General features: G+C 37.2%; 1 protein-coding gene across 1 annotated transcript in view; it reads right to left on the bottom strand.

Moving 5' to 3' along the window:
• Positions 1–15780, bottom strand: part of LOC121169409 (cytochrome b-245 heavy chain) — a 33507-nt gene extending 17727 nt beyond the window's left edge. Inside the window, exons 1-5 of the mRNA XM_040999998.1 lie at positions 15671–15780; positions 13682–13777; positions 12443–12553; positions 2981–3065; positions 936–1081 (exon numbers count right to left, since the gene is read on the bottom strand). Coding sequence (XP_040855932.1) covers positions 936–1081; positions 2981–3065; positions 12443–12553; positions 13682–13777; positions 15671–15715 — 483 coding nt within the window. The 5' untranslated portion in view covers positions 15716–15780. The remainder of the gene's footprint in view (positions 1–935; positions 1082–2980; positions 3066–12442; positions 12554–13681; positions 13778–15670) is intronic.
• Positions 15781–17581: the final 1801 nt, after the last annotated feature.

Genomic DNA, 17581 nt, shown 5'->3' on the forward strand with positions numbered 1-17581 from the left:
TCTCTCTCTCTCTCTCTCTCTCTCTCTCTCTCTCGATGACTTCCCTTCCTCTGAGAAAAGGGAAGAAGTCCTTCCCTTTGAATATACTTGTGATTGTTCCTGGAGAACTGTTGAGTTACTCCCAATGCACCAGGCTTCTCAAGGCACAATAATTAGTGGGCCGCTCCTCAGATGTTGTGTGTAATAAAAAACAAAAAGAAAAGAAAGAAGGAAGTGGGGGAGAGAAAGAGAGAGAGAAAGGAAGGAAGAAAGGCATCATTGACATCTGCCAGTTGGTGGCTGGTCTGACACTATTGCCAAGCCAAGGGTGTTTCCCGCTTATTTCACAAAACACCAACATTGGACTAGGTCACTCTACTGTGCTGGAATGCAAAAAGAATAAGACTACTCTGAAATCATGTCTGAGCTCAGACCAAAATGGAGGAAACTGCTGTCTCTTTACCTGTTAAAGATCTAGCCCCACTCTTTTACTTCTGCCTCCTAGAAAAATATATTAAGCTACCTAATCATAAACTACATAGATCAAAGGTTTGCTTTCCTAAACTCTCTCCCAAATCATCTGACAGTCTAAATCTGACATCAAATTCATTCTAACACTCCCATAGTGTGAGGTTCCATTTGCTGTAGCAGATAATAGATCTAAATTTGTTTGACTAGAGACATGGTCCTGGCCAAGATAGAGCGTGAGGTATTACAGTCTCCGAATGCACATTCTCACAGGTCTGAGAAACAACCAGAGCCCCTCCGTACATGGGCTCAGGAAAGTGGCAGGCATTCCTTCTGTATTCAGTCTTATAACCTACCGATTTGCCCTTTCTCATGATTAGCTAGCTTTTGTTATGGTTCTAGCTCTGCTCACAGCATTCACTCACTAAAAACTAGTCCTCAGTTTTAACTGCTTAGTGAACAATTGAATCAGGAAATGAAAGGCTTACCTTGATTCTGTCTCGAACAAAATTGAGGTATGTTTCACCCTTTTTGTCTCCAATTTCAGAGAGTGCGATTGAATAAGGATCAGAATTGTTGACTCGGGCGTTCACACACCACTCCACATTAAATAGATGTGCAATTGTGTGAATTGCTAAAGAAAACAGAAAAGAGAAATAAAGAGGATTAGGGGTATGCACAAATTTATTGTTAGCTCCAGCCACAGCATCTGATTCTATGATGCCATAGGGAGACACTAAGGTGGCCCACGACACTTAATAACAAGAACTGGGATCTGCAGAACCAGCAAAGCCAGGCTAAATAGTAGGTAATCTGTCCAATTGTGTGATTGTGAGAAAAATCACTTCAGTTCTCTGTGTCTCGGTTTCCTCACTTGTCAAATGAGGATCTTGAACTACCTGCACCTGAGACCTAATCACATTCTAAGATTCTAAAAAATAACCTTAGTTCTCTAAGGATGGTGCTTTGTTATGCCCGCATTATCTCTCTCCCTCCAATATGATTGTACTCAGAGAAAAATTTCAAGAATTTTATGACTACCACCTGGCCCCTTTATCTGATTCTGAAATTATTGATAAATGTGATTGAATTGATACAAACCAATAGTTTCAAAGCACGGTTCTCTTAAGAAGGAAAGTGAATGTATTATTTTAACAAACACATATACAGGTCTTACTAGGTGTTACACACTGTTATGTAAGTTCTTTACAGTTACTTAACTTGTAATTGCCTCAATGGTGTAGGTACTATTTAATTTCAGCTCATCTTAAAGATGAGAAAACTAAGACATCCATTTATTTCAAAGCTTGTCCAGGGTCACCAATCTAGGAAGTAACAGAAGCAGTTTGGTATCCAAATCTGTGACACTAACTACACCACTTTCTAACAAGATTCTGTCACACGTTTCCTTTGAACTAGCTAATTTGCCACATCTCAAAAAGCCTGCATGTCCTAGTAGAAGAAGAGAAAAATCAGATGATGTATCTGTAATCTAAGCTATTTTACTTGGACTAGGGATAAACTCTGAGGATGAATAAAAAACTGATGTGGGCCCCAGTGTGATAGCGTAGTGGTTAAAGCCCTTGCCTTGAACACACCAGGATCCCATATGGGCACCGGTTCTAATCCCGGCAGCTCCACTTCCCATCCAGCTTGTGGCCTGGGAAAGCAGTGGAGGATGGCCCAAGGTCTTGGGACCCTGCACCGTGTGGGAGACCCAGAAGAAGCTCCTGGCTGCTGGCTTCAGATTGGCTCAGCTCCAGCCATTGCGGCCACTTGAGGAGGGAACCGTCGGACAGATCTTCTTCTCTGTCTCTCCTCCTTTCTGTATATCATATCTGACTTTCCAATAAAAACAAATAAATCTTAAAAAAAATCTGTCATCACTGCATATCTACCTTCTGGAACACTGACTGCATACTTGATGGACATTGGATATGGACCCAGATACCCACCTTTTGCACTGAAACACCAGCCTAATAATTGTACATAAATGTATATGTTTACATGCAAACTCATATATTACATATAACATACTCATATTATTATATATAATATATACACATAAAATATCATCATTATCATCACCATAATGAAGATATTTTAGCTGATATGAAACATCTTAAGGAATTATTAATTTATGAGCTCTGGCTCCTACAGATTTACTGCAAAAAATATCCACAGATCCACGTGTGCAACCAAACACTTTGGTGGAATGAATAAAGGCTCTCATTCGTGTACTAACAGACATTTGTGATGCTGAAAGGGATGGAAAAGAATGAGGATGCTTGCATTGAGTTTCCCCATGGCACAATTTCATTTAGACAGATTCTAAGATGTAAAAGTTTTAATAGCTAAAGAAATAAACTCTAATACTGAGACAACAAAAAGGTGGGTAAATACTTTTTTAAAAGAACTCTCTTAAAAACTACAACCTATCTGAGCATATTTAACCTATGAAAGCTGAACTCTTGCAAAAGAAATCATCTAAGAACAATGAAAACGTGGTTCAAAATTTCTTTGAAATACCTACCAGTATGCAGTGCAATCATCCATGCTACCATTTTATGAAAGGTGAGATTTCTGTCTAGTTGTCTTCGAATTCTTGTTGAGCAGCACTTTAGAGTAATGAAGAAGGAATAAGATAAGAATTATTCATGAGAATGCCTTCAATGTTCTAGATATTTGACGTATATTGTCTCATTTGATTCTCACAACCACCCTAAAACTTTACACACTATTCGATAGATGAGGAAAGTAGGGCTCAGTGAGACACAATCATATACCTCAAGTCAAACAGCTGGTGAAGTGACAGAGCCACCTTCACCAGTTCTTTTTCTGTTTTTGTACCAGTGCTATAAAATCTCTCCTGAAATTCACTGCTTAATGATTTAAAACCAAGAACTTTGGAAGTAAACATATTTAACCACACAGTTCCAAAAATTAGCAGACATAGAAATTAACATAGGACAGCCTGCCATCACGTACCTGACATGCTAATTGGGATACAGACAAGTGAACAGTTCTAGAATAAGTGGACAGTCCCCAAATAATACTTCTCCACGACACAATACAGGAAGAAAAAGATTGACATTCCCATGTAGGTGAGAGATATCATAAGGAATATCGTTGACAAAATAATAATAGCATAAATAACAGTAACCAGTATTTATCAGGAGTTTATGAAAAGAATTGCTTTGTCTTATGTGTATTGACTCATTTAAGTCTTACATCAATCCTGTGAGGTGGATAGGTGTTCTGGCACAATGGGTTAAGTATTGCTTAACCAGATCCCATAACAGAGTGCTGGTTTGAGTCCCAGCATTTCCATTCCAATAAGGTTCCCTACTAATGTGCTTTGAAAACTAGTGGCTGATGCTCCCAGTGGTTGGGCCATTGTCACCTAATGAGAAGCCTAGATGGAGTTTCAGGCTTCTGGATTTGACTGGACCCAATCCATCTCTCTCTCTCTCTCTCTCTCTCTCTCTTCCCCCCCATCTCTCTTCTTCTCACTCTCTCATTCCCTTTCAAATTAACAAATGAATAATTACTTTTTAGAAAAAAGCCTTCAGTGAAAGTTCACATCAAGCCATTTAGAATGGCTTTCATTCAAAACATTAAAAAAAAATAAATGACAACTGCTAGTGAGGATGTGAATCTTTTTACAGGTACCATAATACATTGTTGAGGAAAATGTGAACCAGTGCAACCCCTATGGTAGGCAGTATGGAGATTCTTTAGAAATCTGAAAATACAGCTATCATATGATACAGTCATCTTACTACTGGGAATATGCACACAGTAAATGAAATCAGCACATAATTCAGAGAAAAAAAATACTGCAAAGAAGATACCATTATCAATACTCTGTAACAGATAAGGAAACTAATGCATACATAGGATACCTTACCAGAGGTCACACGACATACATAGATAACTGAGCTGAGATTTAAATCAGGCCATCTGATACCAGAGTTTATTAATGTTCTGATATTTCACAAATTACATAAAATCATATTGACATTAAAATGGCATTTATTTGTCCTTTCTATATATGTTACACGATGTGGATTTGAATCAGATCCATATTCAAATCAGAAAACAAACAAAAAAAGTTGATTCACAGTGGAATTAGAGCAGTGCATTCCTGAAAATCATTTGCTTGCTCTGGCCATTTTGTTCTAAATGTACTCCCCCTGTGATTCAGAGAACTTTAAGAAAAGGAGAATGAAGTAGCAATAAAAGTAAGAATTTAAAATACGATACATTTTTAAAGCATTGTATTCAACTTAAACATAGGGGTGTTTAATATTTGGCTTACTTAATTATAATAAAATATTCAAAATTTTTTAGAGATACATAATTGCATGGATAACTGTTATTATGTCACACCTAGAGAGAGCAGACTGTTTAGATGATGAAAGCAGGTTCTTGGACATACAAAAGTTAAACAGAGGGAAGACACTTGGGTTTCCAGAAAAATGGAAAAAGGAATTAGCTTTACTGAGTGTCTTCTCTGAGTCAACTCATTTATCTTTTATCAATCCCCCAATTAAGGCAACTAGATACATATTATGGTCCTTATTCTACAGCTAAGGAAACAAAATAACAAAATCCCTCATTGGCTGGATTTCAAGGTTATTTGTCTACCAACGTTTCATGGCCTTATCCACCAATGCAAACCACATGCAAGGATATCGTCACTATTATGCTGAGTGCCTGAAAATCTGAGACAAGAATTTAAGCACATCAGAAGGTGATCACAGAAAATGAGGATAGTGGGAGTAAGGCTAGAAAGGGAAGGGAACAAATAATGGGTGCGTTATCCAGTAAGCCACTATAGCATCCATGAAGCTGAGTGGTGATTCAGACCTTCAAAATAAGGGTTTCTCCTTCCTGTGAATCTGCCTTTCTAATAAAAATAAATAAATCTTTAAAGAAATCTCAAATTTTAAAAGGGGTTTTCTGTCTTAAATAGCTTATTGCTGAAAGAGTAGTTATCATCGTTTTCTGATATGTAACCTTGCTTTTTACTTTTATTTCAAGGGCAGAGAGCTATTTTGCTACTTTCTATCCTTTGCAACTTTAAATAAGTATGCATTTTCCTGTTTCTAATTGTCATGTTCTTCAGTGGTTTCTTAGATTTATTCCAAAATAACTCCCAATGACCTTACATAACCTCCTCCCTTTGACTTTGGATGAGAGCTGTGACTATGTATATTATTCCAGTGATTTTTCTTACATAATGTGACAAAAAAGATTTCACAGAGGTAATTAAAGATTCAACTTGACTTTAAGAGGGAGCTTGTCTGGGTGAGCCTGAGCCAATCACACATGGAGTCCTTAAAACTGGATCTACAAGGCATGGGTAGAGAAAGTCAGAAATTTGAAGTGTAAGAAAGATTTAATGCACTGTTCCTGGCTTGAAGATGGGGCGGGACCTATGGCAGGGAACACAAATGATTCTAGAACCTGAGAATAGCTCATGGATGCCCAGCAGCAAGGAAGCTGTGACCTCAGTCCTACAGCTACAACAAACTGAATTCTGCCAAGAGAATGAGTTTGGAAGATGATTTGTACTGAGAATTCAACCCAGTAGATACTCAGATACCATGAGCAGAGCACCCAGCTAGAGTGCTGGACTGTGACATAAGAACTGAGAACTAATAAAGGCGGAGTTGTTTGAAACCACTACATTTACAGTCAGCAATAGAGAGTTGTCATATTTGCAGTCTTACTGGAGTGCTGAAGCTAGATTGGAGTCCTAAGAATCAGTGAATGGGAATAACTGCATTACATTTAAGAGCATGTTTTGCCTTCATTTATAGCTGTTTGGGTTCCCTGCACTACCAATTAGCTGTATGAATTTTAACAATATACTCAACCTTATTTCCTCTTCTGTATAATTATCATAATTCTTTCCTTATAGATTTACTGTAATACTAATTTATAGATATGTAATAAAATGTTATTTTGTATCATTAACTTTTCAGGCATTGTGACGTGATCTCTAGCTAGAGACTATAAACTTCCTGTATGCAGGGTGGTATTTCATGTTCATTTAAAGGTCCTTTAATATTTATTTGTTTGAATCAACAAATTACACTTTCACTGGCCTTAAGTCAACAATGACTAAACCTATACAAATTTTATTTACCCCCCCCCCTTGTCTATAACTGCTACACCATTTTCTTTTTAACTTTCCAACAAATTGTTTTGCAACTTGAGGACAAATTCACATCTACTTCATACTGACTTTGAAATTTTGTATTGGTCCCAATTTTGTCTCCATGGTTCTTATCCTTTTCATCATCATCAATATGGATTATTACAAATATGAAACAATAGATTTCAATATTGCTTAACAGCTTTAACAGTCTTAAGGAGATATAAACTGAATGCTGGAACAATGGAGAAATGTCCTTGAAAAATACCATATCCATTCAATAATATTACGTTTATCGTAACAGTTTTCCAAAGCTAATTAATATAAAAAATATATTTTATTAAAAGGAAAAAAGGCTACTAGCCACTAACGACCTCAATTTTTGCCAGCTACACTCTTTGAAGTGGTCAGAAAAGGCAAACAAACCAAAGGGAAGCCACAAGTCATGCTGATACTGCGCTTTCAAACGTACTACCTCTTCAACACTTTCCAAAAAAGAAGAAAGGATGATCAGCAGGAAGGAAGGCCTGTGCTGTTTATTATTTGCCAGGATCATTCTATTTCTCCTCTGGATGTAGGTGCCATGTCCATGAATTGAGCCATTTGTGAATTATCACCACTTACCAATTACCAAAGCTGCCATCATGATGCTCCATAGTTTCCTCACGGAGTACCTCCTGCTTCTGCCATTAATTTTTTTTTTCAATTTTTAAATTCATTGCGCTTTTTTTATTCTTTTTTTTTCCATGATGCAGTTTTGTAGGTATAGAGGTTCTTCCCTTCCCTCTACTTTCTCCCTACCCATTTTTTACTCCTGTCATTTCCCCCTCCCCAATTATGTGTAGTATAGTCCCTTAATATTTGCCATTAACTTCTATAGGGAGACCTTCTCATTACTGTCACTGAGAGCCTTGCTCAATTTTAATAAACCACCTTTCTAATGCAATGATTATTGAGTCACATAGGCAGATTCTTTCACTCAATTGAAACTGTGAGAAAACACATTTCAAAAAATGAGGAGTAGAACTAAAAAGAAGCATATATTTAATGAAGTATAACCTGAATGGTGTAGAAAGGTAAAAGCTCTGGCTTAGGTACATGTGGTCTCACTGTAAGAACCATTAACAGATGTCAGTTAGACGGTTTTATGCAAGATATGACAGGCTATAAAATCTGGTCTTGAATCTACCGATCATAGGCACAGAAGCTGACAGTAAATGTCACACTTGGTGACAGTAGAATATGTGATAAATATGAAGAACACTAGCTTATTTGCATAGTTCTATCTAGAGTTTTGAAATGTCACATTTATTCACTATCTCTTCCAAAAGACTAAGTTGGTTAAGACAGAATCCATTCACAGTTCCCTCTTTACTATGTTTTCCAGGTGATTTCCTAGCACCTAAATGATTTTCATCAGTAATTTGTTAACTGAAAACTCACTGAAAGACTCAATCAATTCAACTACTTTTAGAATGACACATTCGTTCTTATATTTGCATTATTTAATCTTGGTTTTCTTAAGATTTTTTTTATTGGAAAGTAGATCAGATTTATGGAAAGACAGAAAAAAACATATTCCATCTGCTAATTCACTCTCCAAGTGGCTACAACAGCCGGTGCAGGGTCCCAAGGCTTTGGGCCGTCCTGCTGCTTTCCCAGGTCACGAGCAGGGAGCTGGATGGGAAGTAGAGCAGTGAGGACATGAACCAGGATGGGATCCTGGCGCCTGCAAGGTGAGGAGTCAGCCAATTGAGCCATTGTGCCAGGCCATTGATCTTGATTTTAAAATTAATTTAAAAATTTTTTCCATTCCACAGGGCTTTATACATTTTTCATTAATACATAATAATTATACACATTTATGAGGTAAATCTGAAACACCTTTAAACACAAGTAATTTATTCTAATGTTCCACTTTATGGTGGAGTCACTGTGATTCACAATAAAACATTATTTATTCTATGTATGGCTAGAAGAAAGGCGCTTGAATGCTCCAAATACAAGTAATTGATAAGGAGATAGAAATGCTAATTACCATGATTTGATCAGTATATGTATAAATCTTAAAAATATAACCCTGACTCGTTTTTGGCCAAAGACAAAATTACCAACCAGACAGAAAGCCCAAGAGGCTTGCACTAGACCACATGGTTAAAGATAGAGCCATATTCAGGGCCTCTGACTCCCAGACTAAATAAGGTAACAGATAAGACCTCACCCTCTCACCTTCCTGTTTCTTTCTGATATTAAAATAAGGACTGCCATCCAGTTAGAAATTAAGTTTCTGTACAAGTTGGGGTTATTAAGGCTTGTTTGTTCAGGACCTAGTATATGTTGAGACCCACCCTTTTTCCATCTCTCTCAACAAAGCCAGTTGACAGCCCTGTTTCTTGGAGTGTAGGGTTGGTGAGGGATGTGACCCTGGGACTTCCTTATGCCAGTTAACCAGAGAACTTACAGAGCAATGATTAACACCCCTAGAAACTGAAAAGAAGTTCTGTGGCTGCTTGCTTCTCACAGTGTCCTACTAATAAGTTCTTGAACTTATAGCATTTTTACTCTAGCTCATTTGACATATTCCAACAGATGGATTTCAAAGCTCATAATGCCAGCTTAGGAGAATTTTACAAAGTTTAAATGGTACACAGAAAGGTGAATGGGTATTGGGAGCATAAAGACCAGGGTTTGAACCCTACCACTGCTTTTTAGTTTTGTTGCCACATCACTTGCTTGATGTGCAGACTTCATGACATAAATTCTAAGAAGCTTCCACAAGTAGCAGCTACTGTGATTTCCAACCTTAGTCACACTACACTGGCTCATTTTAATTCTGGGTGTTAAAAATAAGTTTAGTTTGCAGAATTTACATTTCAGACAGCAAATTCCAGAAGAATGGATGTGTCTGTCTGTCAAAGAGAAATCCTTACTGCTAGCTTTTTTTTTTTTTTACTCTTTTATACAAAGATCGATCCGATGACAGAGTTGAGTTTCTCTGCAACTTGAAGAGCCACCTCCTTTCGTCTATATCATTTGAAAAGTTCATGTGGATCTCTGTGCCTGGGCCACAGAAGCCTGAAGGCTGGCATTACAACATGTGCTGTTCATGGGTCCTATTAGCTCAACAGCACTGCAATTTAGGTTTGTGGGGTAACAAGGATTTCTTAATAAGCCACTCTGGTGAAAACACTGCTGATTTCTCAGGCCTTACTTCCTCTAAATAGAAAGCATTCAAACAGGGAAGGGTAAGGAGAATAAACTAGTAATGGATCTCCTGAAAAAACAAAAAGCTACAGTGCGTTGCCTTCATTTTAAAAATGTTCACTGGGCAACTATGATACATTGTAAATGATACACATTGTCTTTTACAGTAGGTAGCTAAATAAAAAATTAAATCTGGTGAAATTTTATCTCTGTCATTTCTCACACTGAGGAGATAATTTGAAAATTCTTGTAATTGATGTCTAGTACTAACTTCTGACTCTTTTTGGAATATCTTTAAATGTTTGTCAGCATTCTTCTTTTTTTTTCTCCAATATTTTTAAATTTTGTAGGCAGAGAGAGGTCTTCAATCTGCTGATTCACTCCCCAAATTCCTGTAACAGGAAAAGTTGGGCCAGGTCAAAGCTAGGAACCCAGAGCTCAACCCGGGTCTTCCACATGGATGGTAGGAACCTAAATATTTGAGCCATCACCTGTTGCCTTCCAGAACATGCAGCAGCAGGGAAGTGAGTCACAAAGAAAACTGGGACTTGAACCTAGGCATTCTTGTATGGGATGTGTGCATTTCAGGTTGGCACCATGCTAAATGCTTATTCCCATCCTTTTATCCTTCTGATGAAGTAAGAATGCTAGCACCATTTCTGTCAGCTTTTACTTTAAAGTTAAGCTTGTCAGAGTTCGATTTTTGCAGTTAAAGATGAAATGACATTTTGTAAAAAAAAAAAAAAGTCACCAATGAAAATTGCTTATTTTGGCCAATTTATGCTTTTTAGTGTATGTTCAATAAGAGAATAACAGCTGTGGATCAATGTGAATTGACTATGGCTAGGAAAGCTAGCCAGAGAGTTCAAGGCAGCTTATACTTGTTATTGACAGTTTAGCTCACTTCCTCCACTAGATATTCTATGAGCACCTAACTCATTATTGAGTCATCAGTGATGCCTTTTTAGATTCTAGTTTATCAGCATAATCTCAATTCTCATTTCCAGCCTCATCTTACACATCTGCCCTACACAATATTTACATTGTCATGAAATAGGTTGTCTGCTGCTGTCTTCCATAAATAACTTCTACATAAAATCTATTTTAAAAACTAAAACCACATATATTTTATCAAACGTTAAAAAATACATATATTTTATCTAAAGGAGAAACAAGGGCTACTAGTAACCATGAGTCAGTAAAATGGGCATAAATACGTGTTTTCCCCCGAGTTGTTCCATTCAGTATAGTCTGAGATGGCACCCCCCAAATTAACTAATTAATATTTTTTAAATCCAAAAAAAGGAGTGGCAAGTCATGCTAACACTAGGTTTACAAGAATAAGATTTCCTAGGGCTGCCTTTGTGGTATAGAGGATTAAACTGTTGCCTGCAATGCTGGCATCCCGTATAAGCACTGGGTCAAGTCCCAACTGCTTCATTTCTGATCCAGCTCCCTGCTGAAGCTCCTGGGAAATCAGTAAAAATGTGGTTGGGTCCCAAGCACTTACATGGGAGACACAGACGGAGTTAGTTCTAGATGCTTGATTTCTGCCTGCCCATCCCCACACTGCCCCCCCCCCCCCCGCTGTTGTGGACATTTTGGGGAGTGAACCAGCAAATGGAAGATCTCTCTCCCTCTTTTCTTTGCTTCTGTGTATATAACTGCCTTTCAAATAAACAATAAATCATTTAAAAGAATAAGTTTCCCTTAACATTTCCTGTGCTTCTGCACATGCCATTTTTTCCTAGTACAATGCCTTTCTTTCACATTTACACCTGCTAGGTGGTTATTTATGCTCTATGCCCATCTCTGATGCCACTTGTCCTAAGAAGGCTTTCTTCATTTCCTGCCTTGATAAAATTTCCCCTTCCTTTCATTCTTTGTAGGTTTTTATTTGTAGTGGAACCAATCCTATTTGGTGGGACCCTTCACATTTTGAATAGTGTCATAATGACTTAAGTATGTGTGTAGACTCTAAGTTCCTGATCCTCATCTTAAATTGTTTAATAAAAACTGAGATAGTTGCACAACAAGAAGGGCAAAGGTCCTTCTTGCTTCAATGGGGCTTTTTCCCTGTCCAGCATTGGGGGTTCACTAAGTTGTTTAAGTGAAGGTATAACAAGACCTAAGTATTTAGAAACCTCTTCACTCCTCAGTTCCACGGAACCAACACATCTTAATCATTGTCCAACGCATGTGATTCTTTGCCCACCAACTCCATGTACTTGGAATATCATATATTTTGCCTGATTTAAATGACTTTAATGACACTGAAGGATTAATTTTCAAATGTCTATGCTAGCTTCATAAAGCTGTTTTTATACATATATGCTTCATTCACCACTATTATCAAGGTAGAGGTTGTTTGATTTTTAAATTTATTTTCCAAGTTAAATGCTTGTCCTGGGGAGTTTCATTACAGAGTTTTAGTGAAGACAACAACAACCAAAAAAAAAAAAAAAAAAACCCCATAAACTGAAGAATAGGGCCTCATTTCACTCATGAGTATTATGCAGCAGCTGGAATTCACCCAAATCATCGGTGTTTGCTTTTCCTGAGAAAGGACATTTTACTTGATGGCCTATGAGTATTTGAGAAACTTAGTAAAATGTTTGCTCTTACCGCACTGGAACCCCTGAGGAAAGACAGCAGATTTCGACAGACCGGCAGCAGGATCAGCATGCAGTTAAAATTCAGGCAGGCTGCAGGGGCCCTGGCCAAGGGCAGTGCTGCCTGAAGAAGGCAAGAGAGAGCAAAGTGACTCCTGTGAGCACAGCACACACCTGTCCCCACTCCCAGAGTTCCATGTAGGAGGCCACACATCCACAGCAAATGATCCTTTGCCTAAACCCAATATTTTGTAATGATAGTTTTCAAACATAAAGGGATGTTGAAGGGCATTTGCAGTGAAGGTTTGTTTGTCCATGTCTGAGATTGTAGCCTTAACATGTTACTAGTGCTCGCTTCGGCAGCACATATACGTTTTACATTTTACTGCATACACTGTATCAGATATCAATCTTTCCATTTCTCTGTCCATCCATTAACTCATTTTTTCAAGCATTTCGACAGGTATCAGTTTGTTGTTCTAAATACTTATTCATATCATTAATGGCAAGCTGATATCAAAATTAAATCTCTTAAATATTTTAAGCAAGATAGTCTTAGCACATAGACGAATCTTGGAACTTCAAGTGGTATGAGGTAGTACCTGATGTTAGCTTTATAACATCTGAAGACATTGCATATTTTGAAGGAAGAAAAAATCAGTGCAAGTTGACATTATAATAATGTGATATGTTAGAATTACTAAATGTGAGAATTAGCATACATACTATAATCGACAAAGAAATCAGTTCATAGTTTTAGCGTGACATAATAAATCTTATGTTCTGAAGAAGGTGCAATTGTAATTATTTTCATTTGTCATGAAGAAGACTGACACTCAAGGAAATTGAGATTACTGAAGGACCCAAGGAAATTCAAGGAACTTTACTTTCCCGGCCAACTCAACTGTTATAATACCTCACTTGTCCCCCATGTGTCACCCAAGATGGATTGCTCCAACCTGGTCTTCCATTTCAGAGTTAGGATGTGATTTCTTCTTTAAACCAAATGATGGCAATTGGTTCTTGAGAAGGGGGGCGGGATCCTGTTGGGACCCTCTGCCACCCTTTTGTTTGTCCTGTATTGAACAGTAATTAAGAGACTCTCACTTCTTATTTTGCATTGGCGGAAATGAGACTGATAGCACCATCTGGATTGGTCACAATATTAAAAATGTTGAAGGGAATAGGAACAAGAATGTCTGATTAGATATGTGAACCAGGCAATATTTCAGAACATGGAACTTATACTTACTCCGAGAAGTTTTGTAGTGTAATAGAACTTCTTTCCAAAGGCATAAAACCAGTAGTACCACACGAAGAGGAAGACATTCAGCCCCAGCCATACCAGCTGCACAAACAGAAATAACTACATGAAGTTTTCATATTTCAATAAGAAGATTTCACACAAAATTGGAGTCATACAAAAGAGTCAGGACTTTCCCAAGTTCAGTCTTTGACAAAGGTGGTTACCAAACTGGGTGTAACCAGATTAGACTTAGCTCTTTCTTATAACTGTAGTTTTTCTATTCTACATTATTATCTCTTATTGTTTTACCTCTTGGCCAGTATTCTAAGGTATGATTAGTCTACCTTCTCTTTTACCTCTTTTGTTCTTAATTAAATAGAGCGATCAAAGCAGGTAACTTTTCTTAAAATGAGAAGGGAAGGGAACATGTCACTATTGCTGTCGCTCCTCCAGTAGGACACCATGTTCCTTCACAAGTGCCAGCCGTCTCCCTCTACCACAGCATTCCAGGAAGTGGGAGTCTTATCAAGCAAAGTGACAAATCTACTCTACTTGGTGACTTCTGAAGGAAGAGATATTTAGCAGGATAAATATGTGTTTTCTAGATTGTGATAATTCATTACATCCCAAGCACTGATTTTGTCAATCAGCGGCATTGCCCGGTCCTCTACCTTCACCACTATAATGATCTTCTTTTAACTGCTTTGAAGCTATTGAATATCCATAAACACTGGAGTACAATCTCCCCGTACCAAGAGCAAGGTGGAAGAACAAGTTCCCAGTTTCCTGATCTTGTCACTCTTTCTTACTCTAGCTCTCTAAGTTTTTAATTTCAAATATATGAGTGCATAATTTAAAAGAAGATACTTTCTTAGGGAAAAATTGGAATAAGAGCTGAAAGTATTATTTCAACTTGTCTTCTGGAGAAACATCTGTTAAAATGGCGATAAGAGATCATGTTTCCATCTTCTAGTATGCAGAAAAATTCTATATTGCATTAGAACATGGCTTTGAGATAAAAGATATTCTCTAATAATAAAACATTTTATTTTAACTTTATTTGTGCCCCTAATTTTTCTCTCTAAAATCCAAACTCAAGACGTGGTGAATTCTCACAAAAGCTCTATTCATAAGGTTTTTTTATTTTTTTAAGCATCTGTATAATACTTGCCTTGACTATTTGGAAAGGCTATTTAGAAATCACATTTCTAAACACTCAAATTGTTTATGGTTGCTTTGCTGAAATCCACCATCTTAATGAGAACAGTTGAACTTCTTTATGTCAGCAAATACAGAAATTAATTTCTATTTCATTAGAAATATTGTTACTCCATACTTGATTAGAAATATTGTTTCTCTGTAACAATATATCTCAACATAATTTGTTTTTATGTAGAAGTATAGGTAACTTATTTCAAGTCCCTTCTCTTCAGTGTTTAAAAATTTCATAAATACACCAAGTTCATACCTCAGAGAAAAGAATATATATATATATATATTATTTTTTTAAACTTGAGAATTTTGCTTCCGTTGGGTATGATTACTGAAATAAGGGCTTATTTCCACACATGTGTCACTCTTATTTTGTTATTTAGCAAATGGACTAAAATGCCAATTGGCTATTTTAAGTAGCAAAAACACATTAAAACATAGAGAAATTTGTCTCCAGGTGAACAGTAGTCAACACCTCAGAACCAGGGAACATTAACATGAAATATTTTTTATTATTCCCTTTCTGAAGTACTGGTTAGTCATGTCCCTGGAGGAACTCAGAAACAAACTAGCAGGAATGAGCCCCCTGATACATTCATTCCTCAATGAATGGTTTAAGGAATTTGGAGCAATGATCTCAGCTTTCAGATAGATGTTGGTTTGCAAAATAAATCAGTTTCAATATGATTTTTCAAACAAATAAAAAAGCTTTGTTCAATTTTAGCTCCCAAGAGAATCCAAATTTGTGAGAGAATTTATAACTTATCGCTGGTTGGTACTTACAACGACAAAGATGGAGAGCCCCTCATTCTCAATCCAGTTCCCCATATTGGCAGAGGTTCACTGTGCTGTGTCCTCACTTCTTCTATATTATGCTTCTCCTTCCCATGAGGAAATGAAAACAAAAGCCCTGGGGCAATCTATTTCCTTTTCTATGATCAGAAATTGGCTAACCATTGGTCAACTGCAAAGCTTATTTCCATAGTAAATTTAAATCTCTACACCACAGAAACTACAAGTAACCAAAAAAAAAATCTACAATGATAGATTCACAACTAAACAAAGCAGAAAATAAAATCAGTTTCTACAACTGAGAGACACACAATACAGCAATTCATAGGAGGCTTTTTTCTTACTGAGCTAACCTTTCATGAGCAGACATCTGCTAGCAATTTTTGTCTTCCTCAAACTAGTCTTGGTGCTGAATAAAACATTTTAAGAAGAATAACTTTTGACAGGCTGACACAGTACTTACAGCCTTGTTGAGAAAAGCAACAAGTGATTGCAAGTATTTACAGGATGCTTATTAGGTGTCAACTGCATATGCTGTGTGTGAGAGAGAACATATATACACATAGGAGTATATGAGTTGAAATACAATACATATATAAGTATACGTGTGTATCCACATGCAGACATCACATGCTCATACATCCACACATCACTTCATGTGATTCGCTTAGCTTAACCCATACAAAGAAGGTTCAATTATTATAGTTACATTACACATAAGAACACTGAGGCCCACAGAATTTAAGTTGATTGGCCCCAGTCACACAACTAGTAAACAGTGGAATTAGGACTGAAATCCCAAGCAATTAACTTCAAAGTCTACACTTTTAACTATGATACCAGCACAAAAGCTCACCCAAAATCATATCAACTACAGGTAATGAAAATGTAGCAAGTATATCAATAATTACAGATGACAACATGTTCCTAGGGAGCTATAACATCTTCCATTTAAATGATTAAACATAATCAAAATGAAGGTATGTCTGATGTTGCAGATGGAAAAATAGATGTAGCATTTTCTTCTGGCTGCTACTCAGTCTTCAGATATGATGAGAAGGAGAGTAGAATAGGGACTACATTCAGATCAAGTTGAAAATTTGAACAATTGGTGGTCTTTTAACAGCCACAGCTAACAGGGAGGTGAGAAAACAGAAAGAAATGGGAGGAGTGAAAGAGAAAGAAGAAAAAGTATAAGCTCTTTTGGTTGCTCTCTGTGAACTACTCAGAGCACACTCTACAATTACAACAAATAGTAGAGATGTATTGTTTTTCACTTAATAATCACAGAAATTTGCTCCACTCTGACCTGCATGGCTCTTGGATCATATGTATCCCACATAAAGGGAAGTTGGTCTCATGATTCAATTCCACATAGTTCAAACACACACAGTGGGACAATCAAAACAAGTTTCAGTAACTTGCCTTTTGGCTGTCGGATCTGTTCCCACCCTTTCCTCATTCTTTGTGTTTCAGAGAAAATTATATTGCAGTGATACTTGGTTAGCTGGCTTCCTGCGTATTTAGGTTAACAGGAGGATAGGGAGCACAGCAGAAGTCAGAGTGCTTCTTCCCCTAGCTTTTGTCTTCAATCCATCAAGTGGTTACATTTCTATAGGGACACTAACTTTCTTTTTTTTTTTTTTTAATAATTATTTATTTATTTGAAAGGCAGACTTAGGAGAAAGAGAAACCTTCATTCCACAAATGGCTGTAACGGGTGGACTGGGCCTGGTCAAAATTGGAGCCAAGAACTCCATCAAATCTTCCATGTGAGTAGCAGGTGTAAAAACCATGTGGGTCATCTTCACATAGTTTTTACACCTGACACTAACTTTCAAAATGGATTCCTGGCAACCTGGGGCTAACACCATTGTAGTTCTCCACCCTGCTAGATAACCC

Source organism: Ochotona curzoniae, unplaced genomic scaffold, assembly GCF_017591425.1.
Source record: "Ochotona curzoniae isolate NIBS_2020 unplaced genomic scaffold, NIBS_Ocur_1.0 contig_1274, whole genome shotgun sequence".
NCBI lineage: Eukaryota > Metazoa > Chordata > Mammalia > Lagomorpha > Ochotonidae > Ochotona > Ochotona curzoniae.